Source organism: Orbicella franksi, chromosome 9, assembly GCF_964199315.1.
Source record: "Orbicella franksi chromosome 9, jaOrbFran1.1, whole genome shotgun sequence".
In the NCBI taxonomy this organism is placed as follows: Eukaryota; Metazoa; Cnidaria; class Anthozoa; order Scleractinia; family Merulinidae; genus Orbicella; species Orbicella franksi.
Window position 1 is genome coordinate 2,528,009 of NC_138153.1, and position 22,560 is coordinate 2,550,568.

At 39.9% G+C, this 22,560-nt stretch overlaps 2 protein-coding genes across 5 annotated transcripts; one reads left to right on the top strand and one right to left on the bottom strand.

Annotated features, from left to right (window-relative positions):
• Nucleotides 1-4,013: 4,013 nt before the first annotated feature.
• LOC145496649 (JNK1/MAPK8-associated membrane protein-like) lies at nucleotides 4,014-12,528 on the bottom strand. The gene is made up of 8 exons (XM_081476366.1): nucleotides 12,293-12,528; nucleotides 11,409-11,482; nucleotides 10,173-10,330; nucleotides 8,929-9,008; nucleotides 7,873-7,993; nucleotides 7,244-7,413; nucleotides 6,220-6,296; nucleotides 4,014-5,876 (listed from the first exon to the last, which is right to left on the bottom strand). Exons 1-8 carry the CDS (start codon nucleotides 12,375-12,377, stop codon nucleotides 5,676-5,678), a joined length of 966 nt encoding a protein of 321 aa, XP_081332492.1. The 5' UTR covers nucleotides 12,378-12,528; the 3' UTR covers nucleotides 4,014-5,675.
• A 585-nt stretch (nucleotides 12,529-13,113) lies between these two features.
• LOC145496648 (uncharacterized) lies at nucleotides 13,114-22,480 on the top strand. 4 transcript variants are annotated; one of them, XM_081476362.1, is made up of 6 exons: nucleotides 13,435-13,494; nucleotides 14,142-14,604; nucleotides 15,885-16,855; nucleotides 17,391-17,880; nucleotides 18,905-19,101; nucleotides 20,340-22,480. In XM_081476362.1, the coding sequence occupies exons 3-6, from the start codon at nucleotides 15,906-15,908 to the stop codon at nucleotides 21,127-21,129; spliced, it is 2,427 nt and encodes an 808-aa protein (XP_081332488.1). In that variant the 5' UTR covers nucleotides 13,435-13,494; nucleotides 14,142-14,604; nucleotides 15,885-15,905; the 3' UTR covers nucleotides 21,130-22,480. The 4 variants fall into 4 exon arrangements, with proteins under 4 accessions (XP_081332491.1, XP_081332488.1, XP_081332490.1 ...); XM_081476364.1 differs by having other exon boundaries at nucleotides 13,469-13,494; nucleotides 14,561-14,604; XM_081476365.1 differs by lacking the exon at nucleotides 14,142-14,604 and having other exon boundaries at nucleotides 13,114-13,494.
• Nucleotides 22,481-22,560: the final 80 nt, after the last annotated feature.

The following is a 22,560-nucleotide window of genomic DNA, read 5'->3' on the forward strand; positions in this document are numbered from 1 at the left end:
CCTTTCTTCGCTCTCTGATTTTGAGCTTTATACATAGAATAATTTTCACCATTAACAATTTTAGTAAAATCACTGATTCACTCAAGGTAGCCGCACCTAACTGAATTGCAACAGCGTCTAAATTTAGTAATGATAAAAATCAGCAGTACAAGCAAAGAGAAAATCGGCTGCTATCGGTCTCTTAAGTTGCAGCTGAAATTATTAACAATTTATTGAGTAATTTTGCGGTGAAAACCTTGCAGGATTTCCGCTGAAATGACTTTTGAGCTGTACGATTGTTACTTTAACTCACGACAGGAAGTCGTGAACTCGATAATTTTAAGTTCAGTTGAAGCAATATCGTTTCAAAGTCAGTGGAATTTGGAAACAAACTGATGTCAGGTGATTAAAAGAAGTAGGCCGGGTACAGGGAAATAATTATTTTTGTCTCTACAAATAGTTTTATTGCTTGATAACTATATGAGCATGCTAAGTCCCCAGTACCGTGGAAGTTATATTTACAGCGGGTACTGTGAAATGTCTTTTCTTTCTTCGCATGTAGCTCAATATTGTTCTGTTTGATTTACGGTTTCGTTGGCATGTATAGGTGGGTTTCTGGCAAAATTGTTTTGCCCAAAGTATGACGCACAGTTTTAAGTACATATGCCGTTAGTCAATATAAAGAAAGCTTACCCGTTACAACGAGCTTTTCATGTTTAACTTGGCTATTCGTTGCAAACTGGTTTAGCCTGATAAAATAGTTTAACGCCGATTGTCGAGTGATATGTGGCGTTTCTTTGTCATAGCAAGGTCTACTATAGAACTCAAAACCTCAAAATTGTTGCTTAAACTATAAGCTTTTAGTGAAAGATTTCTTGGTTTTTTTTTTTGTACTAATAATTAGAATGTCTGTACGTGTCGATTTTGGCGGTTTTAATATTTCGTGTTAGATAATAACTGTGTATACAAGAGAGCAGTGATCAACAAACTAATATAAGGTTGACGAACCATTCCACGTGGAATATAGCTTTTAATAAAACAATGTCGCGTGGACGGAAGCAAAAAGGAATCCCCTTGAATAAATGAAGAGGATTTTGGAGTTGCCGACTGAAGCAAACTGAAACATTTTCGTTGAGTCCACCGAATAAGGCGGCGAATAACGCCGGTTTCTTTAGCATTGATACTAGTAGAATAATAGACATTATTACTCGCTGGATAGAATGCGGCTAATCTATATAGCTTAGCATTTTGCCCCCGAGGTTGCCTTATTTTACTTCTGAGCCGAAAGATGTACCGCGGAAATGTAGTGTCTCCCCCAGGACGCAAGGCACAATGACCCAGCCAAGGCTTTGGATGTGTACAAGCTCGATAATAAGATGTTGACGTCGTTTTCAATGTTCAACCAGTTTGAGGAGCAATTGAGTTTATAATATCATAGAAATGCCGCCTTTCTTCTGGTATTCCTACCAGCGGCAGCGTTTGTAATAAGTAAAAGGAAGCGTCTTGAAAAAACAAAACATTTACACGTAGCCACATGTAAATCGATAAAAATTACACAGTTTTTTTGTATTTTACTGGCTATGTTCAGTACATTACAGTTTATTTTGAGACTGATAAAACAGGTCGACGATAGCTAAACTGCGAAACAGAATTCACTCAGCTGAAACGTTCATCCGCGCACGAGACCACTCCTTTCCGGACAGGCCTGTTTCTTTATTCGATAGACCGGTAGACTTATGGTGAACACAGCTCGTGACTTTGATATCAATTCTGTTCGGAAATAACTAATGAGTGTTTATTCGTTTATAGCTTATTTTGCTTCCCTTAACATAACATATCAGAATATTATATTGCCGTTCACCTTAAAACGAAGGAGTGACTCTTATAGTTCGAGGGCCAGCGTTTCAATCAACACGTGTCCAAGCTGCAGTTTGTCAGGCCGCTTGCATGAATTAGTGATGCAATCAAAAGAGGAAATGTATCGTTTCAAAAATGGAACGTTTGTAACATTCCAAAAATAAAACAATCCAGCGGGAGCTTAAATTCATTTATTTCAGCTATAAAACCAGCTTTGTGGACCACCCGGTTGCGAGTGCACCGCTAATCTTGCTTTGCTTTCTTGTTAAACAGGGAGAGAATAATCGTGCTGTATAAACATAGAGGCGTAGGTGTACTGTTAAAATCGATCTAATTTATTTGCTGGGCTAATGACTTTTGTTTTAAAAAGGGAGTATTTTTTTACGCTCACGACTTGGAGTCGTGAAGCTTACTGGCGGTCTAAAAGAAAAGTAGCTATTTTATATTACTCGTTTACCAGTTTCATACCTTACGCATATACGACAGCGACGGCGAGGACGACGCCTGGTAATAAATATGTTTATATTTTACTTTGGAATTTCGCATTTATTTGGAACTATCCAGTGTGTCTGTCGGTATTAAAACTTACGCATATACGACGGCGACTTACGCATATACCTTACGCATATACCTTACGCATATACCTTACGCATATACGACGGCGAGGACGACGTCTGGTAATAAATATGTTTATATTTTACTTTGGAATTTCGCATTTATTTGGAACTATTCAGTGTGTCTGTCGGTATTAAAACTTGCCCCGGCTGAATATGCTACGAATGCGTTGAATTCCAAATAGAAATGCGAAAAGTTAGCCGTTGTGGTTCACGTTCTCCAGACAACGCAGAATTTGGTCATTTCACATGTTGTTGTTGTGCAGAGAACGGCAAAGAAATGTACCAAGAATCATAACGCACGTGCACAGCCACTGTTTTTTTGCTTGTTGTCGTTGCCGTTGATGTCGTGTTTTGTGTAAGGTCCCCAATAGCATATCGTAGCAAACGGATAAAAAGGTCCAGTCCACACTAATCCGTCACAAAAACGCAACTTTATTTCTCCGGTTAAGCCTCCCGTCCACACTAATCCGTCACGAAGACGAAGCTTTTCGAAAACGCTCTTCAAACCGGAGAAATTTGAAAACGCCGGCTTTGCGTTTCAGTGAGGACGGAAAACATTTTGAACGCTTTCCCTGAAAGATGACGTTACAACGATCATGACATTTTCCTGCCTAAGCTTTACTCAAACACAAATCCAAGATGACCGGTGATAGTTTTGTTTTCAGATTTCTCGGGCGTAGTGATGACGGAAAACATTCGTAGCGTTTTCAGAGTTTAAACCCTCCGTTTTCAAATTCCTCCCGTGAAATTTTTTAACTGATTGATCAGCTTTTATTTTATTTTCAAAATAATTAACCGTCGTTAGATTTCACATCGCGAAACCGGTTTTTGCTCGATTACTACACTGGAACACTTTTAAATCTAGATTAAATAGCTTGCTCTTCATCTGTACAAAATATTGTCCACAGTAGTTTGGCGGAAAGATTACTTATGTAACAAGCAGGTTAAACTGAGTTTCCACGGGCAGCGAGATATGTTAAAAGTGGGAAGCAATAGAACACTTTCTGTGTCAGAGTTCCGCCATGCCTCGCGGAGGATCCGATCTATCACGTTTCCCCCAGCATCGTCATAAAATTTGAAAAATCTTCTTTCAGCCCTAATCCGTCTTGAAAACGGAGCTTTTCGAAAAAGGTCTTCAAACCGGAAGAATTTTAAAACGCTGGCTATGCGTTTGAGTGTGGACGGAAAACATTTTGAAAACGGGACTTTTCGAAAACCATGGCGTCACGATAATCATGAGTTTTCTTTACCCGAGTTTTACTCAAACACAAATACAAAATGACTGGTGCTTGTTGCGTTTTCAAATCTCTCCGACGCAGCGTGGACGGTGCCAAAGCCTGGCGATAAAGCGAAACCACAATACAAGACATGGCACAACCGCGATATGACAGGGCAGGGCAAGGCATGCCAAAACAAACAAAAGTTAAGCCAAGGCAAGGCAAGGCAAGGCAAATCAAGTGAAGGCAAGCCGATACAAGCAAAGACAAGTTAAGATAAACACATCCGGTATTTGCATTGTATTGAATTATAATGAATACTATCCAACAGAGTCTGCGGGTGGACTGTAAGGTTATTTTTTTTTAATCTAAGGAAATTTGTACATTCAACTTATAATTAAGACATTTTTTAATATATTCACTAACTTGCGCAGTGCTCCAAATAATAAGACATAATTCTCACTTGGTTCCGAGGCTTGGGGGAATAAAACAAAAGAAATTCATCCCTCGACCTTGATGCGATCTTCCCTCAAGCCTCGGAGCTAAGTTAGCATTTTGATATATCGAAAATGGCCTATTATTTAGATCTTTTTCTAAGTTATGTTCGAGTAAGATCTGATGTAGTTACAAGATTGAAATTTATCGAGAACCACAAGCCCTATTTGAAAACTGTTTTTGGCTTATCGCGAGCATTACACAGACACATCATTAGAACTCATACATAAACATGTATAAACGTCGTCACGTTACATGTGACATAAAACACAAAATATGTATCTTATAGTAGCACACATTAATCACTGAATAAGTGCATGTAGGATTACTAGCATTATTTTATGTTCCAGACAAAATTTTCTTCATAGCGATTGGCTGAGAGCAGGCCAATTTATCGTTATTCTTAATTTGCACTGCTACACAAATTTTAAAATGTGCGCGCGTTCGCAATTTTCTCGGACACATATAAATCTCATGATAAATGAGTAATCGTATGAAAGCTCGAGCAATTAAGGATTTACACTACTCGTGACATTTGAAAATTCTTTCAAAATGTACTCTAAAGGCTTGTTCAATATTAAGAGAATTTTCAAATAACACTCGTAGCGTAAATCCTTAATCAGCTGATTACGCTCACATTCATGATCTAAGTCGACAGAAACATCCATTTCCGGCAAGTGGAATCTCTCTACTTCAAACCAGGAGCCGGACTCAGGAAGCTCTCCTTAGTTAAGATGCATCCTAAGCATTGTTTCTCAACAGTAGACTTCTATCTTCAAACTATACTTATGCGACAAATCAGCCTAAAAGGCCTTTCAGTATCTGAGCCTAGGTTGTGAAAGCTTTAACAAAAGACCACTGAGCTCCCGAGAGACTCGTAAGGCCTTGTCCACACTACGCCGCGGAGAAAACCATGGCACGATAATCATGTGATTTGCTTGGCCGAGAGACTGGTGATTTTGTAGTGTGGACGGAAAACATTTGAAGCGGTAATTACTTTCAGAGTGAAAACGCCGGCGTTTTCAAATTTCTCCGGTTTAGTGTGGACGGGGCCTCACGGTGAGCTAGGCTACTTTATACAAGGCTCAAAATTATGTCGCACGCGCCGTGAATACTGACATGTATGTGCTTGTCTGATGTTTGTTTTATACATGTGTACACGGTCCCATTGGCTGCCAGCTTCAAGTACCAAACATTTCGGAAATAGTTTCTAATCATAATTTTTACTGAATATGTAAATATAGTTTTTCTATTAGCCCGGCAGCTTTAAGCAGACTATTATCCATCAGCTTGATTACGTCGTTTTTGTTCTTTTTCGTTTTACAAACTATTTGCAAATGAATTCAAAGAAACGAATCGCCGGAAGTTGCGTTGAAGTTTTGAGTACGACTGCTGTTCAGCGTAGCTTTCTTTGGTCTCACTTCCGGCGAAGCTGTTACTTGGATTAGTCACAAGTGACAACGCTGCTAAAAGCGTCCCGTCACCGTCTTGGCGTCTCAAACATTATTTTCTAAGTTTTAAATTTGTTCGGTTCAGTAAAAGAGTGTGTCAACAAAAAGAACAGAACTGGAGCCAGCACCAGCGTGAACATCGGTCCATGAATTGAAGGTTTGCTTAATTGCGTGACGGCCAAGATGCCATACGCATGCGCCAGCCAGTGAGCCAGGATGATGGTCACGTGACGTTTGCTTCTGATCAACTGGCGGACATGCTGAAAAGAAGACAAATGACGTGTTGTCAGACAAATGTATAATGCAGTGTCAGAAAACAACTTAAAACAACAACAACAACTTTATTTGTACTCATGCTTAAAATTAAAGTGTACAAAAATACGTTTTAAAACAAAAACGAGTGGATGAATGCCCGAAATGACTATTTTATACCATGTCACAGAAATGCTATGACGTATAGTGGCCAACATAATCAATACGACATACGCGCGGCGTATGATGGGAAGGTTGGACGTAATACCGTCTTAATACAACGGCTTTCCTGTATTCTGATTGGCTGCATTTTCTATGGCGTGGTATAAATAATATTATACAACTACTCACCGTAACTTTGTTCTTAGCCAGGACCACGGCAGTACTCAAAATGGAAAGAACTAATGTTGCATACGGGTAAGAATAATCTGGAGACAAAATAAATGAAACTATTGTGTGATACTTCAACTCTACCTAGCCACGTAGACCTTGTGTGTAAAGCTACATCAAAGAATCTTGGGAAATTTAAACGATTTTTTTTTCACGTTGGTTGTTTGTAGGTACATGTATGTTTTGGTTTACAGTGTAATGTATTCTATTTCGCTTCGCTCAGCCGAATAGAGAACATTTCTATTATAAGTAAAGGAGACAAGTAATACAACAAATAGTGGAGAGAGCCGCCAGCAATAATGAGTTTATTTACAAGAATCTTAGACACACTGAATACAGGTGACAAGCCAGAGAATATAAGAAAATATACAATACAATAATACAAATTTTATAAGCACTCCCCATGGGGGCTTCTCAGTACTAATACAGTACTACTAAATAAGTTACATTAAAATTAAAATGAAATAAATCAACGTATCAAGGAATTTTAAAAATGATATGAAATAAGGTAGAATTATGTGACAATATTGTATTATGATAATAAAAATTCACGCTATTTCACACTATGTCACACGCTATGCCACACCCTATTATAAACAACGATATTTACAAAAGGAAAAAAAAGCCTCAAGTACATGTAAACTGGTCGCCGTCAAGTGGTGTGTTATTCACAAGAAGTAGTACATAAAGGTCTACAAATACAAAGCAACCTTATTAAACACCTAAAATAAATACATTTTAATACACTACCAGGGGTCCTACTTGGTACTACTAAGTCGACATTTCCTTTACCGTTTTTCTCGTCAACAATGGTACATGACTACTCTATGCTACATTCATAAGTCGTATTATCATTATTACTACTAACACACTGAAGTCAATATTAACACACTCACTCACTCAATCTCAGAATGCCCTGTGGAACATAGGGCCTCAATTTTACCTCACCCACATTTAAATAAGGTTATGAAGATTAACTACTTACAAATGAGTCCACCAAACAAGGCATGAAGCACTGCAAGTGACGGCAGGAAATACAGTGCAGCATAGATGGAGGCAAGCCCCTGGCCATCACAGAACTGGTGTGAAATGATGGGCCGGAACAAAAACAAGAGTCCAACTGAGAGTGCATAATACATAAGCACTATGGTGTACCTGATGTGAGGGAACCACGTGGAAAGTGATTAACATCGACAACAGAAGTTCACAAACCAATGGAAATAAGTCATTGGCTGTCTAAAGTAGATAAAGAAAAAATGCAGGGTACAAAGAAAACAAATTTTTGTGGCTGCCCTTCAGACAAGTTCTAACTGTGATGTACTAGCCCGAAAATACTTCTTACTAGCCCATCAGAAAGTTCACCAGTTATGTACAATACTTCTGAAATTTAATTGTCCTCAAAATATTTCCCAAGAAATTTACTTGCCCATTGGGGGCAAGTGATGGGCAGAATTCCCTGAAGAGACTGGAAATCTACTAGCCCAAGGCTATTGGACAGGACTTTGATTGCACACTGAAGATCCCATAAGTAATAAAAAAGATCCAGACTTCAAACTAACTTGTGACAGTATTGGCACCTAACCGTACACTAATGTGAAAAAATAACATACTTACAGAGGATAAACAGCCTCTTGTGTGCAGTGAAGGGTGTTGACGTAATCAGGCTTTGGATTGAAGAATATGGTGTACCAATCTGCAATGTGCTTTGACTCACAGGATGTCAAGCTTAAGCTACCTGGTAAATATCAATCAGAAGATAAAACCAGAGTTTTTATGCACTTTCATTGATCTTTGGAAAGATAATAAATGAAGGTTATCTGTCATTGGGTAGCCTATGAAAGCAGATGTACTTCCAGCTGTCCCTTGTCTTTGCCGAAAGACAGGCGACAGCCGGAATTATGTCTACATTTGCATGCTAGCCATCGAGTGGATCCCTGCCATTGTTTCATTAGCATGACTTACGGCAGGTTAAGGTTTTTTATACACTTATTGATAATAAAACAGGACACAAACTAGAATGCTGTCACATTCTGGTCATGCATTGAAACTTCCAAAATTTAAATGTGATGTAGCCGTGAGAATAGCAGTGCCAGTCACCACTGAAAGTCGAAATCAAGTCATGTCTAGACACTGCTGCCCAAATCATGCATCTTTTTGACGATACATTGACTAGAGTAAGTTTGCTAAAAATTGTACACTCTGGGGATGAACAATGGCAAAAGGATTTTTACAGGTCTTACCATAACTGTCTGCTTATAATAATTATTGTATATCATTTCTATTGCTTAGTGAATTAACAGCCCTTAAGAGGCCCAGCAATATAGGCAACATTTTCTTTGCAACTTGATGCCCAACAATGTTGCAGTGAAAGTTTAAAAGATTTGTGGTGAGAATTACCGTGATTTTGTAAGAGTCGTTTTTTTCTGACAATACATGTTCCTTGAGTAGTAAAAACTCCTGTCTGGTTAATTGTCAAGTCACGTCAAGTCATCTTTATTTAGGCAGGGTAGCCCCATCAACCATAGGCTGGTATCAAAAGGGGCCGACTACATGAATGTGTTGATTTTATGTTATCTATGACCTTAATTCTATGACCCTGAAGTTAAACTCCTTCGTACATTGTGCCTCTCAAAATGCTGCCTGTGTTATATTGCTTGGCTGTTAACTAACCTTGAGGTTTGCTTGCAAGAAGAGAAAATACGGCTGCTAAGGCACTTTCAACAAAAGCACTCAGGCAATGAACAAAGATACTGCAAAAAGAAATTCACATCATTTACAACAAAATAATTTGATTCTACACAGAACAGGCACAACTATGAAAATTTAATGTCTGCCTGAAACTTGTACTTGGTGGAGAGAAGTTTAATTTTCATTATAAACAAGAATGTGTTGATTTTTGTTCTCATTGAACTGACAAGAAGAGAAGTGGGAACATTTTAGTTTTATACATGTAAGAGGTTGTAGGTAATTAAATTAGTTTGTCTACCTTAATTCTAATGAGATGACCTGGCAATAACAATCATTTTTAGTAATTACTCTTTTCAATATATAACCTAAACAGTAACTCAACCACTTATCCAACTTTGTTATGTAGAGTACAAGTAAGGCCACAAAATGAGTACAAAAACTGTATCCACAGGCATGCAGAGCTAGGGGGACTGAGGAGGTTGCCCCTCCCCCCTCCAATCTTAAGCAAAATGTTTGCATCATTACTGATGTATTGTTCCTGGAGCATGCCCCAAGACATCCCCCATGACACTGTCAAACAAAGATGACAGTCCCCCATTTGAAATTACACCCTGATCCAAAAATATTTGTACTCAAGATCAGTTTAACAAGTTACTCGTAACAATGTTGGCAGGGTAATAAATCTCATATTTTAGAGTGATTTGTAAAAATATATTGTGATATAATAATGTGGTATAATAATAATAATATTACTAAAAAGCCTAATAAGAGATATTTAAAGGAGCTCAGTCACGGTATTTTGTCCTTTTTTTGGCCACGTACAAAATCTCCTTTAAATGGAAGGAAATCTGAAAATAATAGTTTACTAAGATAGAAAAACAGCAAAGAGATAATAATAAACTGTAAAGGAACAAGGATGGTCAAGGATGGCAAAGATTGACACGGATTACAAAAGACGAATTTGAAAAATTTAGGCTTAACTTTTCAAAATGTGTAAACCGTGACTGAGCTCCTTTAAGAAGTACTTGGTGGTGACAATCACTATCACTCAGGTATTTTACCTTTCACCAAAGCAATTTCATTTGCCAACCAGGACAAGTACATTCATTCAATAAACTACTGAACAATATCAATATAATTATGATCTTAAGCTCACAGCAGTGAATATACATGTATTTTCATGTTTTTACTAGCTATGAATGGTATAGTTGGTGATTAAAACATACTTTTTTCTGTCCCTCTTGGCAAAGAAGTCAATAAAGAACCAATGAAATATCAGGGACAAAAATGCCATAAACCCAAGATATAACCAATCGTACAAATCGGGAGATGATGAACACTCCAAACAAACTGTGCCATTGGTGCCGTAACCTCTTGGACAAGCCTGGAATAGGTATTATTACATGTTACAATGCTGCTCTATGTGTGTTAGGATGATTAACAGTACAGTAGAACCATGTTTATATGGTCACGAATGGGCCAGAAAAATTTGGCGGTAATAATGGGGTGACTGTAGTAATGGGGTAGGATCAAATTTCATGACTGGTCTAAATTGAGTGACATCTTCACAAATATATTACAATTGCACTTCTTAACAACTGCATAAAGATACAAGTATAATTTTTAAAAAAATCAAACTTCAATCATTTTATACACTGTTAACAACAGAAAGATGAACATAACTGTTTTGAGTAGCTGTATAAACGGGGTAAAATTGTAAAGGATTATACTGATTTGGATTGTAGAATGTGGCCATTGGCTGTATTAATGGTGTGGGTGCATTGTGGAGTTTTCTTTTTAGAAAATGTATGGATGTTTTGCCGGGACATAAAAAATGGCCGTAATAATGAGGTGACTGTACACTGTATTACTGAGGTGACTGTAAGGTGGAGTTCCACTGTAGCGTACTCTACTGGAGTGGTTTTCCATGGACCATTTCCAAGTTCCCTTTGGCCTGTGTGTCAAAATGGGTCTTTGTGCTAAACCAATTATATGAAAATGTGTTCCACCTAACTGGTTCATTTTCGTGTAAATGGAAGCTGCAAAATTATATAAAAACTGCTAGTCAATTCCTGTACAGTAGCTAACTACTAAGATCAACAGATATTCATAAGTGCCATAAAATCTATACGGCTTTCTGCAAAATTTTACATCTAATAAGTTGTGTAATCATGCTAATGGGGAAATACTATTGGTCTGTCCTTGCTAGATCCCAAGACCCCTGGTACATCTCCTCTGTATTAATAGTAATTACAGGGTGGCCATTAAGGTGGGGCTCCACTGTACACGCATTTCTGCTTTTCTATTGACTCCTGATTATGTTTGATTTTAAACCTTGTTACTTAACATTTTATAAAAAGTTTATACTGTATTAAAAGTGATGGAAGTAATAAAGTTCATGTTAAAGTTCAAGTGAAACAGCTCTGTCAAATTGTTGCTTATTACAAATAGTTGAAACTTACCCCACAATCACCAAGTTTCCCATTGTCTTCAACAATTCTTCCACAATATTGACCTGGACAGGATTCTGATGCACCTGAAAATGGCGCCATCAATAAATGCATGGTAAATTAAACAGTAGTGTAGCAGCTCTTGTAAGCTTGTAATTCTATTTGTTGTCATTGCAGCAGCTGTTATTGTTTTGGGGCTAGGGGGCGTCGTTTCTGTTGTTTGTTCTATTGTCCTTTCAAAGGGTTTCAATCCATTCATGTGAGACCTTATGAGAGCTGCAACGTGACTCAAATTAAATGCTTTATTAGCAAAAACTAAGCTTGGCTAAACTTCAGAATACCCTGCCACTGAAATACTCATCAAATCTTGCTACGGCGGTCCGCAGTCACAAACTGCTCCATTCTCCTGAAATGTAACCTAAGCATGCATGCAAACAAAACAAGAAGAATACATTCAATGTATACTTTGTTCTCTAAACTTCTGCAGACAAGTGATACGATTTCCTGAAACACCTCTACAGAAAGCCATGCAAACATTACGGGACTGCGGACCGCGGTAGCAGTAGTTTACAATACTAACCTAATTTTAAGGTCAACCATTACGGGACTGCGGAGCTTGGTAGCACTTCAGTTTAACACCAAGCCAATACATATTGACTCACTAGCCAAATACGGACCAAGGACCACGGGAGCAGTAGATTTAGGGAGGGCGTGTGTGGCGAGGTATTCTGAAGTTACTCCCTAAGCTTATATTAAGCTTATTTTCCAATAAAGGTTGTGCCATCTTAGAAATCAATGCAGGCCCTTACATTTGTCGAATGATTTCCTGGTCTTAAAATTAAGTTACTTTCACATATTTCTGGAGTGTTTAACAAGCATATACTTTTTTTTCTTACCGTAAGTGCTCCTTTGTAACAACGAAAAGAACGTCAACAACACCAGAACAAACAGGAGCTGACTTTTTTCGCTCATACTCGACATTAAACTAATTGAACTACATCGTCTGTAGATAAGTGCTTCCAGCCTCCAATAACGAACGTCGAGACTGCTTTATACCGATGTAAAAATTTTCACTGCATAAATTCTGAAGCGGAAATGGAAAGTGCATTACATGCATGAAATCGGTTCGTCGCCATCTTTGACTGCTTGGTAACCGAGCCTTTTTGTGAACGGGTCGCTATGAACTCTATGTAAGACTACATGACTTTTCTCTGGGCAGTATTACCTGTGATTAGGCTCCTCTTATCCAGATATTCAACGGGGAAAGAACTATAAATATTTCACAAAGAGAAGAGACTTGTTGGAACTCCGATACAACGCCAAAAGGAGCGGGGATCCTCGTCTTGGTATGCAAATTGTGGATTTTGTTCAGGACAAAACTGTGAATGTTTTAGCATTTTAGTGACCCTTTACTCATCAAGGTATCTTTAAAGGCCTGCACAAGCAGAAAGAAGTACCGTCAAGCTCTGTGAAGGTCAAGGTCATGACTAAGAACGAATTCAGCAGACTCTCCTTGGCCAAGGGTTTTCGAGTGTGGAGAATCCCCTGAGTGATGTGACTGTCCCCAGCATTCTCAAATTTTATTAAAGAATGATATATCCCGGCCGACGCCCAGCCAATCTCGTTTCCAGAGCCCGCGTCCCGTTAGCGCCTACCCCCCCCCCCCCTCCCCACACACACACACCTCCCAATACCTCCTCTCCCAGTCTCTGTCCCCTCATTTTCTCTTGCTGCCGACTGTGTGACAGACGTCACGAAACATACCCTATCACCTTCGGTGAGATTGCGTTATTTAAAATCGCACTTGCAGTCAAAATAGACATGACCAAGACCAATTGCAAGAGAAAATGAATTGAATCAGCCTCTGGAAACTGACCAACCGAATTAGCATTTTATAGTTGGATTGCCGACATGCATGCAGTCAAGTATGTCGAGTATGGCAAACGCGTAGATAATCAACACGATCGGTAATTCGAGAAAGCGATCTAGGGATTGTTTTAAGTCAATTACAGCTGGATCACATTACTTAAGATCAACTCCAGTTATTATCTTTATATAGAGACGATCTTCCAAAGGAATTCACACATACTGACGGCAGGTAACACTTTTTAGCTCTTCTTTGTAGCTTTGTTCTTTCAGGTCTCTTTTGACTCCTTGTTGTTTCAAATGGAGATATTGCGAATTATTGCTATTATTGGGCCTACGAGTAATCCTCTTCCTCTTGTAGCTAAATCTACGTCCAACAGTTACGCTTAGTTAGTGAAATTGTACTTGTGAAAACAATGATATAATTGTCTCGGCCTCGTATCTGGTCAGACGTTGGATAATCGCTCATTCGCATCACTGTCTAGTTTGCGATCAGACCTGCGGGACGTTTCTCTGATTTTTCTTTGCCGCATCATATCATCTTTCCTCAAATTCCGGATCCATTTTGTCGCCGTCAGCATTGTTTTTCTAAATGGCCAAAACGCTCTGGGCGTGTTTGTGTTGCACTCATTCAACGAGTTTCACTGTACACAAAAGACTGTTCATTTTGTTGCATTTTGAGTCGAGAGACCACCAAACCAGCATGCAAGAGCGATTCTAAAATTATAAAAGGTCTTGCAATTAAGTGAATTGCTTTTAACCTATTTAATAATTTAATAAAATTGTATGTTGAAAGAACCTGTCACGCCTACTTTAAAAATCACAGTGCGTGACAAGCTTGAAAGTGAAAGTGAAGTAGTTTGTTTCCTTTTTTGCCAGCTCGACATGTATACAAGATACCCAATAGATCGAGTTTAAGAGATAAGCAAGTTACATTAAAGATTCGAAAAAAGTGGCTACTCCCTTGGGTCTAAGTAACCTTTGCTTGACCATCCATCACGCTTGGAACAACTTCCGGTAAGAAGCACGTCACTGAAACACCTTTTCCGGAGTTTCCGTGAAGGGAAGTAGACACAAAAATACAACAAACGTGCACGGACAAGGATACTACGGTTTTACTGGTAAAAAGCAAACATTATACAAAGAAGGTTAAAATGGCCGGTAGTGTTCTTCATTTTTAAAATAACGTCGTCGATTAGAAAATAACGGGAAGTAGTAGCCTCGCTCCGATGTTCCATGAGAACGAGGTCAGGGGAGTAAGATATAAAGACCTGCATTGTAGCGTATTCAAATTTTAGGTCCTTGACAAGCTAAACAACTGAAACAGGAGAGAATAATTACGGTAAGTTGATTGATCATCACTAAGTAGCGTTCCCATGTTAATAAATGCTTGAGTACGAATATCGCAAGATATTTATTCTTTAATAGTAGACCCTTTTGAACAGGTTCTATGTATAATGAATATCTGATAATCGCTCCTGTATAATTTACCATCATCCGTTACGGCTTCGCAACTCGCGCGGGTGAAAAATTACTGAAATATGAAAATCAAAAATGGCCAGGGAGATTAAAATGATTGGAGAGAGGTTTAAAGGCATCTTTAATTTGTCGATGCAAAAACAATTTGTACAGAGTGTTTGAGTCTAGTTTTCGACTGAATTAGGGAAGAGTAACACAAAAGGGGAATACTCCTTCTGAATTTGCAGCCTAAAGTTACATCTGTGACCTGTGACATGATAATGAAAGGCGTTGAAACCGTTCATGACCGAAGATTAAGAGAGATATTGGGCATTTACAAAAAAATGCGTGGAGTCTAGCCTGTGTAGCAAATGTTCCCATGGGACAATGCGGAAACTCGTCACTCGCGCGCTATGTCGAATCGAGCTACTGAATGAAACATTTCATAAAAACGAAACGAAGTACGAATGCTCAAAAACTGGCAAAGGTAAACTTAGATTCCTTTCCTAGATTCCTCCTATTCTAGTTGGGCCGACAGAAAAAGTCAACTAGCTAGAACGTGACAATAAGAGAGGAACTAGCATCGGATCCCGAGGGGGTGTAGAAATACGTACAATTCCACTGACAATATCAAACCTAAGTGAACTAGAAGTAAATTGGATGAAAAACTTACATAGCAACCATAGACTACAAGTAGTCCCTCTTTCTCTTAGTCCGTCATGCGTTTCGCGAAAGAAAACTGCGAGGAAAAAACGGCCGCGCGACCAAGGCTGACGAAAGATATTCGAGCCTCGTTTAGGATCCGGAATCTGAACTTCAAGACAGGCAGAGTCAGGAATCCGCGCCAAAAGCACAGCTGATCCAAGTTCAGCTGTATTTTCAAAATCCACGAATCCGCATATCGCAAAATTCCGTAATCCGCAAACCTATTTACCCCCCGTCTCCCTGATTGCAGTTCCTTTGATGGTTTAGCCTGGAGTCAGTACAAGAAATTAGCTAACAGATACTAGTAATTTTCACAGTCTCTCGTGGAGAGAAATGAGCACTCGGCTCTGTGGGAGATTTATATGGAATGAAATGAAATAAGTCATTTAAATTAATTTAAATACTCGATTTATATTCAGTTTATCAAAAGTAATCGATTTTTTTCAACTTCTTTTCAAGGGTTAATAAGATTATTACATCATGTCAGAGGAGAGGATTGGTCTGGCCTGCTCCGGTGGTGGGATTCGTTCGGCCGCATTCAGTTCCGGCGTGTTAAGAAGGCTTCTTCACCGCGGAGTCAAAATCGACTACGTTAGCTGTGTGTCTGGCGGGAATTATGTCGCTGCATCTTACCTGGACTGGAAATACAGACACAAACAACAAGATGGCCACGAATGGCATAAAAAATTCTTCGAGGACATGCGTAGTAGGGTTGGCTACGTTTGTAACTGGGAAAGACCCCTTCAAGGCATTGTGGAGACCATCATACTCGCTCTACTGCTAATCACGGTCAACCTTGTCATCCCTTGTGTCATGTACAGCGTTGGAGCTTTTACCGCTGCTTACGTCATCGACTACGTGCTCGGCAGGGTCATGCTTAAAGGCTTCAAGTGCATCGACGTGCCCATGAATTCAACCGGAAGTGCTACCAACAGTTCTGCCACAGAAAGGCACTGCACAGCAGAATTTGCCATCAGTGACCCGGAGGTACGAGAACAATTTATCTTGTTCTTTCTGCTGTCCATAACATTTATCGTCTTTTACTCCATCAAGGTTGTCGCTCCGATAAGATTCCGCTCGATTGCTCGATTCTTCCAGGTTTTAAGTGGAGTGGTGTTTATGTTCACCTTTATGCCTTGGTTGATACAGCAGTTCTTTGAGGTTTTACCTTCCTGGCTCAACACCATGGTGATCGTGCTAAGTCTGTTCTTCTGGCTCGGATTTCCGCCTTTGAGAAAGAAAGCCTCGCTAGCTCTCGTGTTATACTTCTACGCCTTCGTGGTGAAGTGGCGAGTGTACCAGACTAAGGTGATTGGCATTGCTTACGATGAACACCTTTTCTACAAACTCCTGTTAATTTCTGGAGGCTTCATCTGGCTGAGTCCTTATTTTGGCATGTTCAGCATGACGGCAATTTTTACTTATTATAAGTAAGTAGTGGTGTTAAGTTACTAACTTGCCTATCTAAACAGTACGCGTTTTTCTTTTACATAATATGAAAAAATGGATTCCGCGAGCCAACCCGAACGCCCTTGGTGCAATAAGTCCAAAAATTAATTTCTTTTTTGACAACGTTCTGGTGGACCAAACAAAATCTAAGAACTAGGGAACAGTGCTAAGTTATCCTCTTGGGTAGGCTCTATATAAATATCTATATCGTTATAATTATTATAATTATAATCATCATCATCATTATCATCATCATTATTATTATTATTACCATCCCAAGATGCGGAGATGTTGCGGGTATTACTATGACGAATTGAAGTTTCTGAGGGAATCGTCCTGATGAATTGCGAGGCTCACCTGTGTCCAAGAGACTTCTCCTCCCGGTTTCACTAGAAATGTTCACGTTCGTTCAAGGTCCGAACATATCAACTCTAGGACGTCGCGTCCTCCCTAATGAATGGACTGTTTTGCAGTTACGAATTATCTTAATTTTGATGGTAACTTGTGGACTTTCAGGTGGAGGCTTCAGAGAGCGTTCTTTACAAAGAAGAGTGTTGGGTCACTTGGTTGCAAAGGAATCGGCTGCCGAGACTTCTTTCCAATCCTCTCTTGTTGCCATCATAAGCACGATCCCGCCGAGGACCCTCTCGTCATGTCGGACCTTGAAGAGGTCACACCCCAATATATCAGCAACGTGGCAGTTGACTATTGGCGCAAGAAACCGTCCTTGAAAGAGCCATCCTACAGTGTGATGGCTCTGTCACCGACCGAAAATGAGAGAGTCGACCACCAACCGGGGGAGCCTGGAGTGGAAGATACATTGTTGCCAAGAAACGTGAACCAGGCTGATGCCATGGTAACTTCTGCTGCCGTGATGGCGATAAGTCCCGAGCAGGACGAGCCGTTCAGGGATCTGCAGATCCTCTTAGGTCTCACACTCAGAAAAGGTATAAGAAGTAATCCCCATGATTCAGTTGGGTGCGTAGGGAAAGGAATACTTAACAAGGTAAGACACGAGGGAAAAGTGTAGAAAAATAAACTGACTCGTTTGCATTCCAACATTTATGCGTCTGCAGTTTAGGTTATAAATCGAAATGAGGATGGTTTGGGAGCCCATGACGCGACAATCCTTGGACGGTTGTAAGAATGATAATGATGGGGACGGGCATGGCGACGGCAGCAGAGCCGACGGCGGCGTCCGCGATAATGTTTCCTCTATTTTCACTGTTTGTTCGTTTAGCGGCCATCTCGAATAATTGACAGTCCCCCACCCCCCCTCCCCACCCGTTTCCCAATGTATCCTGAGTTTTTTATCGTTTACCTGGACTTCTCAAGATGATTGCACGACGATCAAACAGTAAAACATTGCTGAAGAGCTGTTCACATTCTTTAACAGCTTGCCACCGAAGTTGATAGAAAACTGAGGCAAACAGTCCAATAATTAATTGTTTTAGGTCTAGTCGGTTTTGGGCGACTTTTGAGCCCAAAAACAAACTACAACAAAAACCCGGAAAATTCAAAATTTTAAAAGAAGAATACGTTCGCCATACGAACATTAAGTTCATTAACCAATCACACGCCATACCAAGTTGCTGCCAGAAAAATTTCAGTAAACGTCAATATATTTCGAGTCCAGTTGATTCAATGTTTTTAAAGTTACAAACGTTCAAAGTTGGTGAGCCTCAAAAGCACCTCCCCGTCGTCTGAATAGGATTAAACTCACGATAAACCAACAGACTGAGTTACTAAAGGTTTTGGTCAATGCAAGTAAATACATATCAGCGCTGAGGCCTTCTTTGGGTCGATAGTACATACCTGTAAGGTTTTAGCTTGCGTTTGCAGCGCTTCGAGTAATCATAACCCGCGAGTTGGAACGTAGGACACGCGCGTGTGGAGAGGAGCTTTTTCCTTTTCCTCGCGTGTATGCGCCGCGCATGTGTCCTCGCTCTCGTGCACCACTCCAACTTGCACACTGTATCATTCGAGCACCTTCAGTGCAGGCTGCCAATTTTTGTTTCGTTTTGTTTCAGATTTTACCAGTTTTAATCCAGAGCATCGCCGCATTTCCTGTAATATTTCTCGCTGTTATTTCCTTGTCACACTGGAACATGAAGCATACTGAGGGTTACGCAGTCGCTGTGTTTGTGGTATATGTGGTAATATTTTTTGCCATTGCTATCATGCCAACGGGCGGTGATCCGCCATGGTTTTTTGACAGATTTGCAAGGTGAGAAATTGGATTATTTTCGTATCTTGTCTCTTTATACGGTAAAGAAAACGTAAATTTGATGGCTGCGACCAATTAGCCAGGATTTTTCTTAGGTGGGGCTAAATGCCGTTTTCAGAATGAATGAATGAACGAACTTTATTTAAGGGTCAGAGTGTTAAGCTAGATATTAGCTAATTGTGGACGCTAAAAGAACGTTCCAAATACAAAATGAAAAAAAGTTAAAGTAGGGATGCTACGAATGCTAATAGTCTGTTTTAAAATTTACAATCGTCAGTTTTAAAATCGTTCAAAATTTACAATTCCGAATTTTTTTTTTAGAACATTCACAAATTTATAACTTTAGTTAGAAAGTGATAAAATTCCATTGTAAATTTCGGTGAATGAAGTCGTCTTTGTTTCTCACTTTGCTGTTATTATTTTCGAAGATGAACTAAGATGAAAATGGATGATGGAATTTGCTGTTGAAACCACAATAGTTTCCCTTACCGTTCAAAATGTCTGCAAATAACAGACAGCGAGGATGTTGTGTAGCAAACAGTGGCGGATCTATGGGAGCCCCCCCCCCCCCCCCTTATTTTGGGTAAAAAAAGAAGAAATAACAGAAGGAAGAATAGCCGACAGGGCAAGCAAAGCAAAACCGGGCTCCCCCCTTAGCTCAAGGTCTGGATCCGCCACTGACAAAGATATCAATAACAGCATCTATGGCGATAGTTGATGATCTGTTGTAGTGCTCATTCATAAGAACCAGTGGATTCTCTTTCGGTGCTCACTGTATTGTGCAAGTATGTTTTCAGCCGCTTGGGAAAGCTGAGGGACCACTCGCTCTCAGCTAAAGTTGCCGTTACATTAATGTGCACAAGATTCGTGACAGCAAGTGTATGTTGGGTAATGAACATATCTGGCATTGCAGCTTGGAAAAGCTTCCAGTCCGCTACTGGGGAGCGGGGGGTTGTTCAATTTTCTCTCACTTATTGCGCACCGCCCAAACTCTACATCAAATAACATTGGGCGAAACATGTTGCTCTCCGGCGTAGAAGTTAGCTGCTTCAGCGACGTCGCTGTAGTCTGAGCTATCACCCTAAACCTCTGAAAGCAAGCAGATGAGCCTGGATTTATTAGTCTGATCCTTGCTGGTCGTTTTTGCGCTTTCAGACTCTTATTGTCCTTCTAATCAGTTGTCTAGTGTTTTTCTCTTCCTGGTGCTAACACCAATCTCTTCTTTTTATTCTATTAAGGTGGTGTCATGTGCATCTGTATCACGTTCGATTGCTGCGCGAAGTCTTTCAAGTCGATAACGTTGGTCCCATTCCACCAGCGCTCTTGTCTCTCAGCGACGCTGGGCGCCTGGAGAAATTCGGTTTGCTGCCTCTGCTGAAAAAGAGGCTCAAAAGAATCCTCATCCTTGATGGAAGCTTCATCAAGAACGATGAAGATTACTCCAAGCACATTCTGAGATCACTGGACCAAGCAAGACGAGAATTGCACTGCGAGTTCGTGGGATCGGAGGGGCGCGATGTCATAGAAGAGATGAGAAAGAAGTACGTGGATGTCCCTCGGGGTCATCAGCCGAGACATTATCGATTTAAGGTTCGGTATTACAACAAGAATCCGCGAGGAGGCTACTTGGAAGTCGGCGAAGGCGAGATAATGATCATTGCTCCGCGTCACCCTGACAACGGAGAAAAGCCTCCGCCAGATATGGAGACAACTTGGGGCCAGTACACCCGCGACACCGGAAATGAACTGGACCCGAAAGAATGGGGTCCAGGCCCCGTTCTGCGGGCCGAGGATGTTGATCGGCTTACATTTTGTTGCTGTGAATGTTGTCATTCAAACTCGAAAGTTCTTCGCTGGATTTCGAATAAGCTCTGCTTGGGATTCCCGAGTACCTCTACCGCCAATCAATTCTTCACGCCTTCCCTCTTTACAGCCTATCACCGAGAGGGATATCGCGCATGCGTGCAATCCGGTGCTGAAGAATTCCTGACCAATGGAGCGACCATTGACCTCGGAAATATCGTGTAATACAATCCGCTTCTCAAGATCTTTGATAAAAAAGTGGTGCATGCTATAGACAATCATAGATAATACCGTAAACTGCCTTTTATTTAAGCCCCTCCCCCGGTTGTAGGCCCATCTACCTGTAGACCAAAAACTACATCCGGTTAAAAGTCCCCCTCCCCCTGGATATGAGCCCCGCTCTAGCTTTCCTTGTTTTGAATTCGTTTTATTAGGAGGTTTTAAAGCTTAATTAAAAGCCAGTAAATCGGAAAAACGTATTTCGATCAACAGAGGACCACACAGCTTTAGCTCGTTTCGAAACGGTTTTTTATGCCGGTTTCAATACCCCTCGGATATAAACCCCTCCGTTGATATGCCCATCTAACACCCCTTACGAAGTTGTATAAGCCCAGGGCTTATAAGCGGCAGTTTACTTTATTTGTACGTTGTGTCAGTAGGCCGGTGACCAAGAAAAGATCAAGGTAAGTACCCTGGTCTTCTCTTGGTTTAGACAGAACAACTTTGTCGCATACCACATTTTTAGAGCGCGCTGCTCGAGTCAGGTGAAATGGGACACTACTTTTACCTATGAACGTTGTCTCAGGTTATTGTGGCAGGGTTTCAAAACATGTTCCCAAGTAAGTTGTAGTCTTGTTGTGCAGAAAACGATTCTTGCGATACTGCTTTATTACAGTTTTATTGCTTAAATCAGAACAGAAAAATTTACAACAATTCTGAGATCAATCAGGTACTTCTTTCACTAGAGAATTTCTTTCTCAATCAGTAAAATTAACCTGAATGTCAGGTACGATATTAGAACATTCATTTGGAATGCGATATTTTGCAGAATCGGTCAACGTCGGCTTAAGTGCAGATATCTCATTGAGTTGGAGATCTATAGGAGACGAAAAAAACTAAATACACTCTTTTTTTTTTCTATAAGGATGTATTTTATAAGAATATCGAAACTGAAATTTGAGCAATTTTAAGAATATTATAAGAATAAACCCGAGGCTGGGATTTTGAAAAGAATATAATTTTGTATCGGTTCAACATTTATAAATACAATACAATTATATGTTTTTAACTAAACCATATAAAATTCTTCCTTTCTCAAAACGGCAAAACTAGCCAAAAAAAAAAAACCAACAAAAACAGGACTAACTGTATGTTCGATGGTAATACATTTCTGCAAGAAATTATGTGCGTGATATCAGGCTTAAATGCCTGCAGACTAGCTCCTAACAGACACCAGATACATTCGAAAACAGAAATGTCACACGCTATAATCTAAGAATATTCACAAGAATATTTTCAGCCTAAAATCGGTAAAAAAATAAGATATTCCGTCATTACTCTCATAAAAAAGAGTGTAATACTGATTGTATTTCTCTGTTACTCAATTGTTACTCGTTGTTCATTCTAATCATAGCTATATCTAGGATGTAGAGACGA

What these genes read in the sequence shown, in the direction of transcription:
- LOC145496649 (XM_081476366.1), bottom strand. Translation starts at nt 12,377, where the DNA reads ATGTCGAGTATGAGCGAAAAAAGTCAGCTCCTGTTTGTTCTGGTGTTG. An exon ending in TCTTGCAAGCAAACCTCAAG is followed by an intron (nt 7,994 to 8,928) that starts GTTAGTTAACAG and finishes GATATTTACCAG; the next exon opens with GTAGCTTAAGCTTGACATCC. An exon ending in CAAGAGGCTGTTTATCCTCT is followed by an intron (nt 7,414 to 7,872) that starts GTAAGTATGTTA and finishes CCCTCACATCAG; the next exon opens with GTACACCATAGTGCTTATGT.
- LOC145496648 (XM_081476365.1), top strand. Translation starts at nt 15,906, where the DNA reads ATGTCAGAGGAGAGGATTGGTCTGGCCTGCTCCGGTGGTGGGATTCGT. An exon ending in GCAATTTTTACTTATTATAA is followed by an intron (nt 16,856 to 17,390) that starts GTAAGTAGTGGT and finishes GTGGACTTTCAG; the next exon opens with GTGGAGGCTTCAGAGAGCGT. An exon ending in GGAAAGGAATACTTAACAAG is followed by an intron (nt 17,881 to 18,904) that starts GTAAGACACGAG and finishes GTTTTGTTTCAG; the next exon opens with ATTTTACCAGTTTTAATCCA.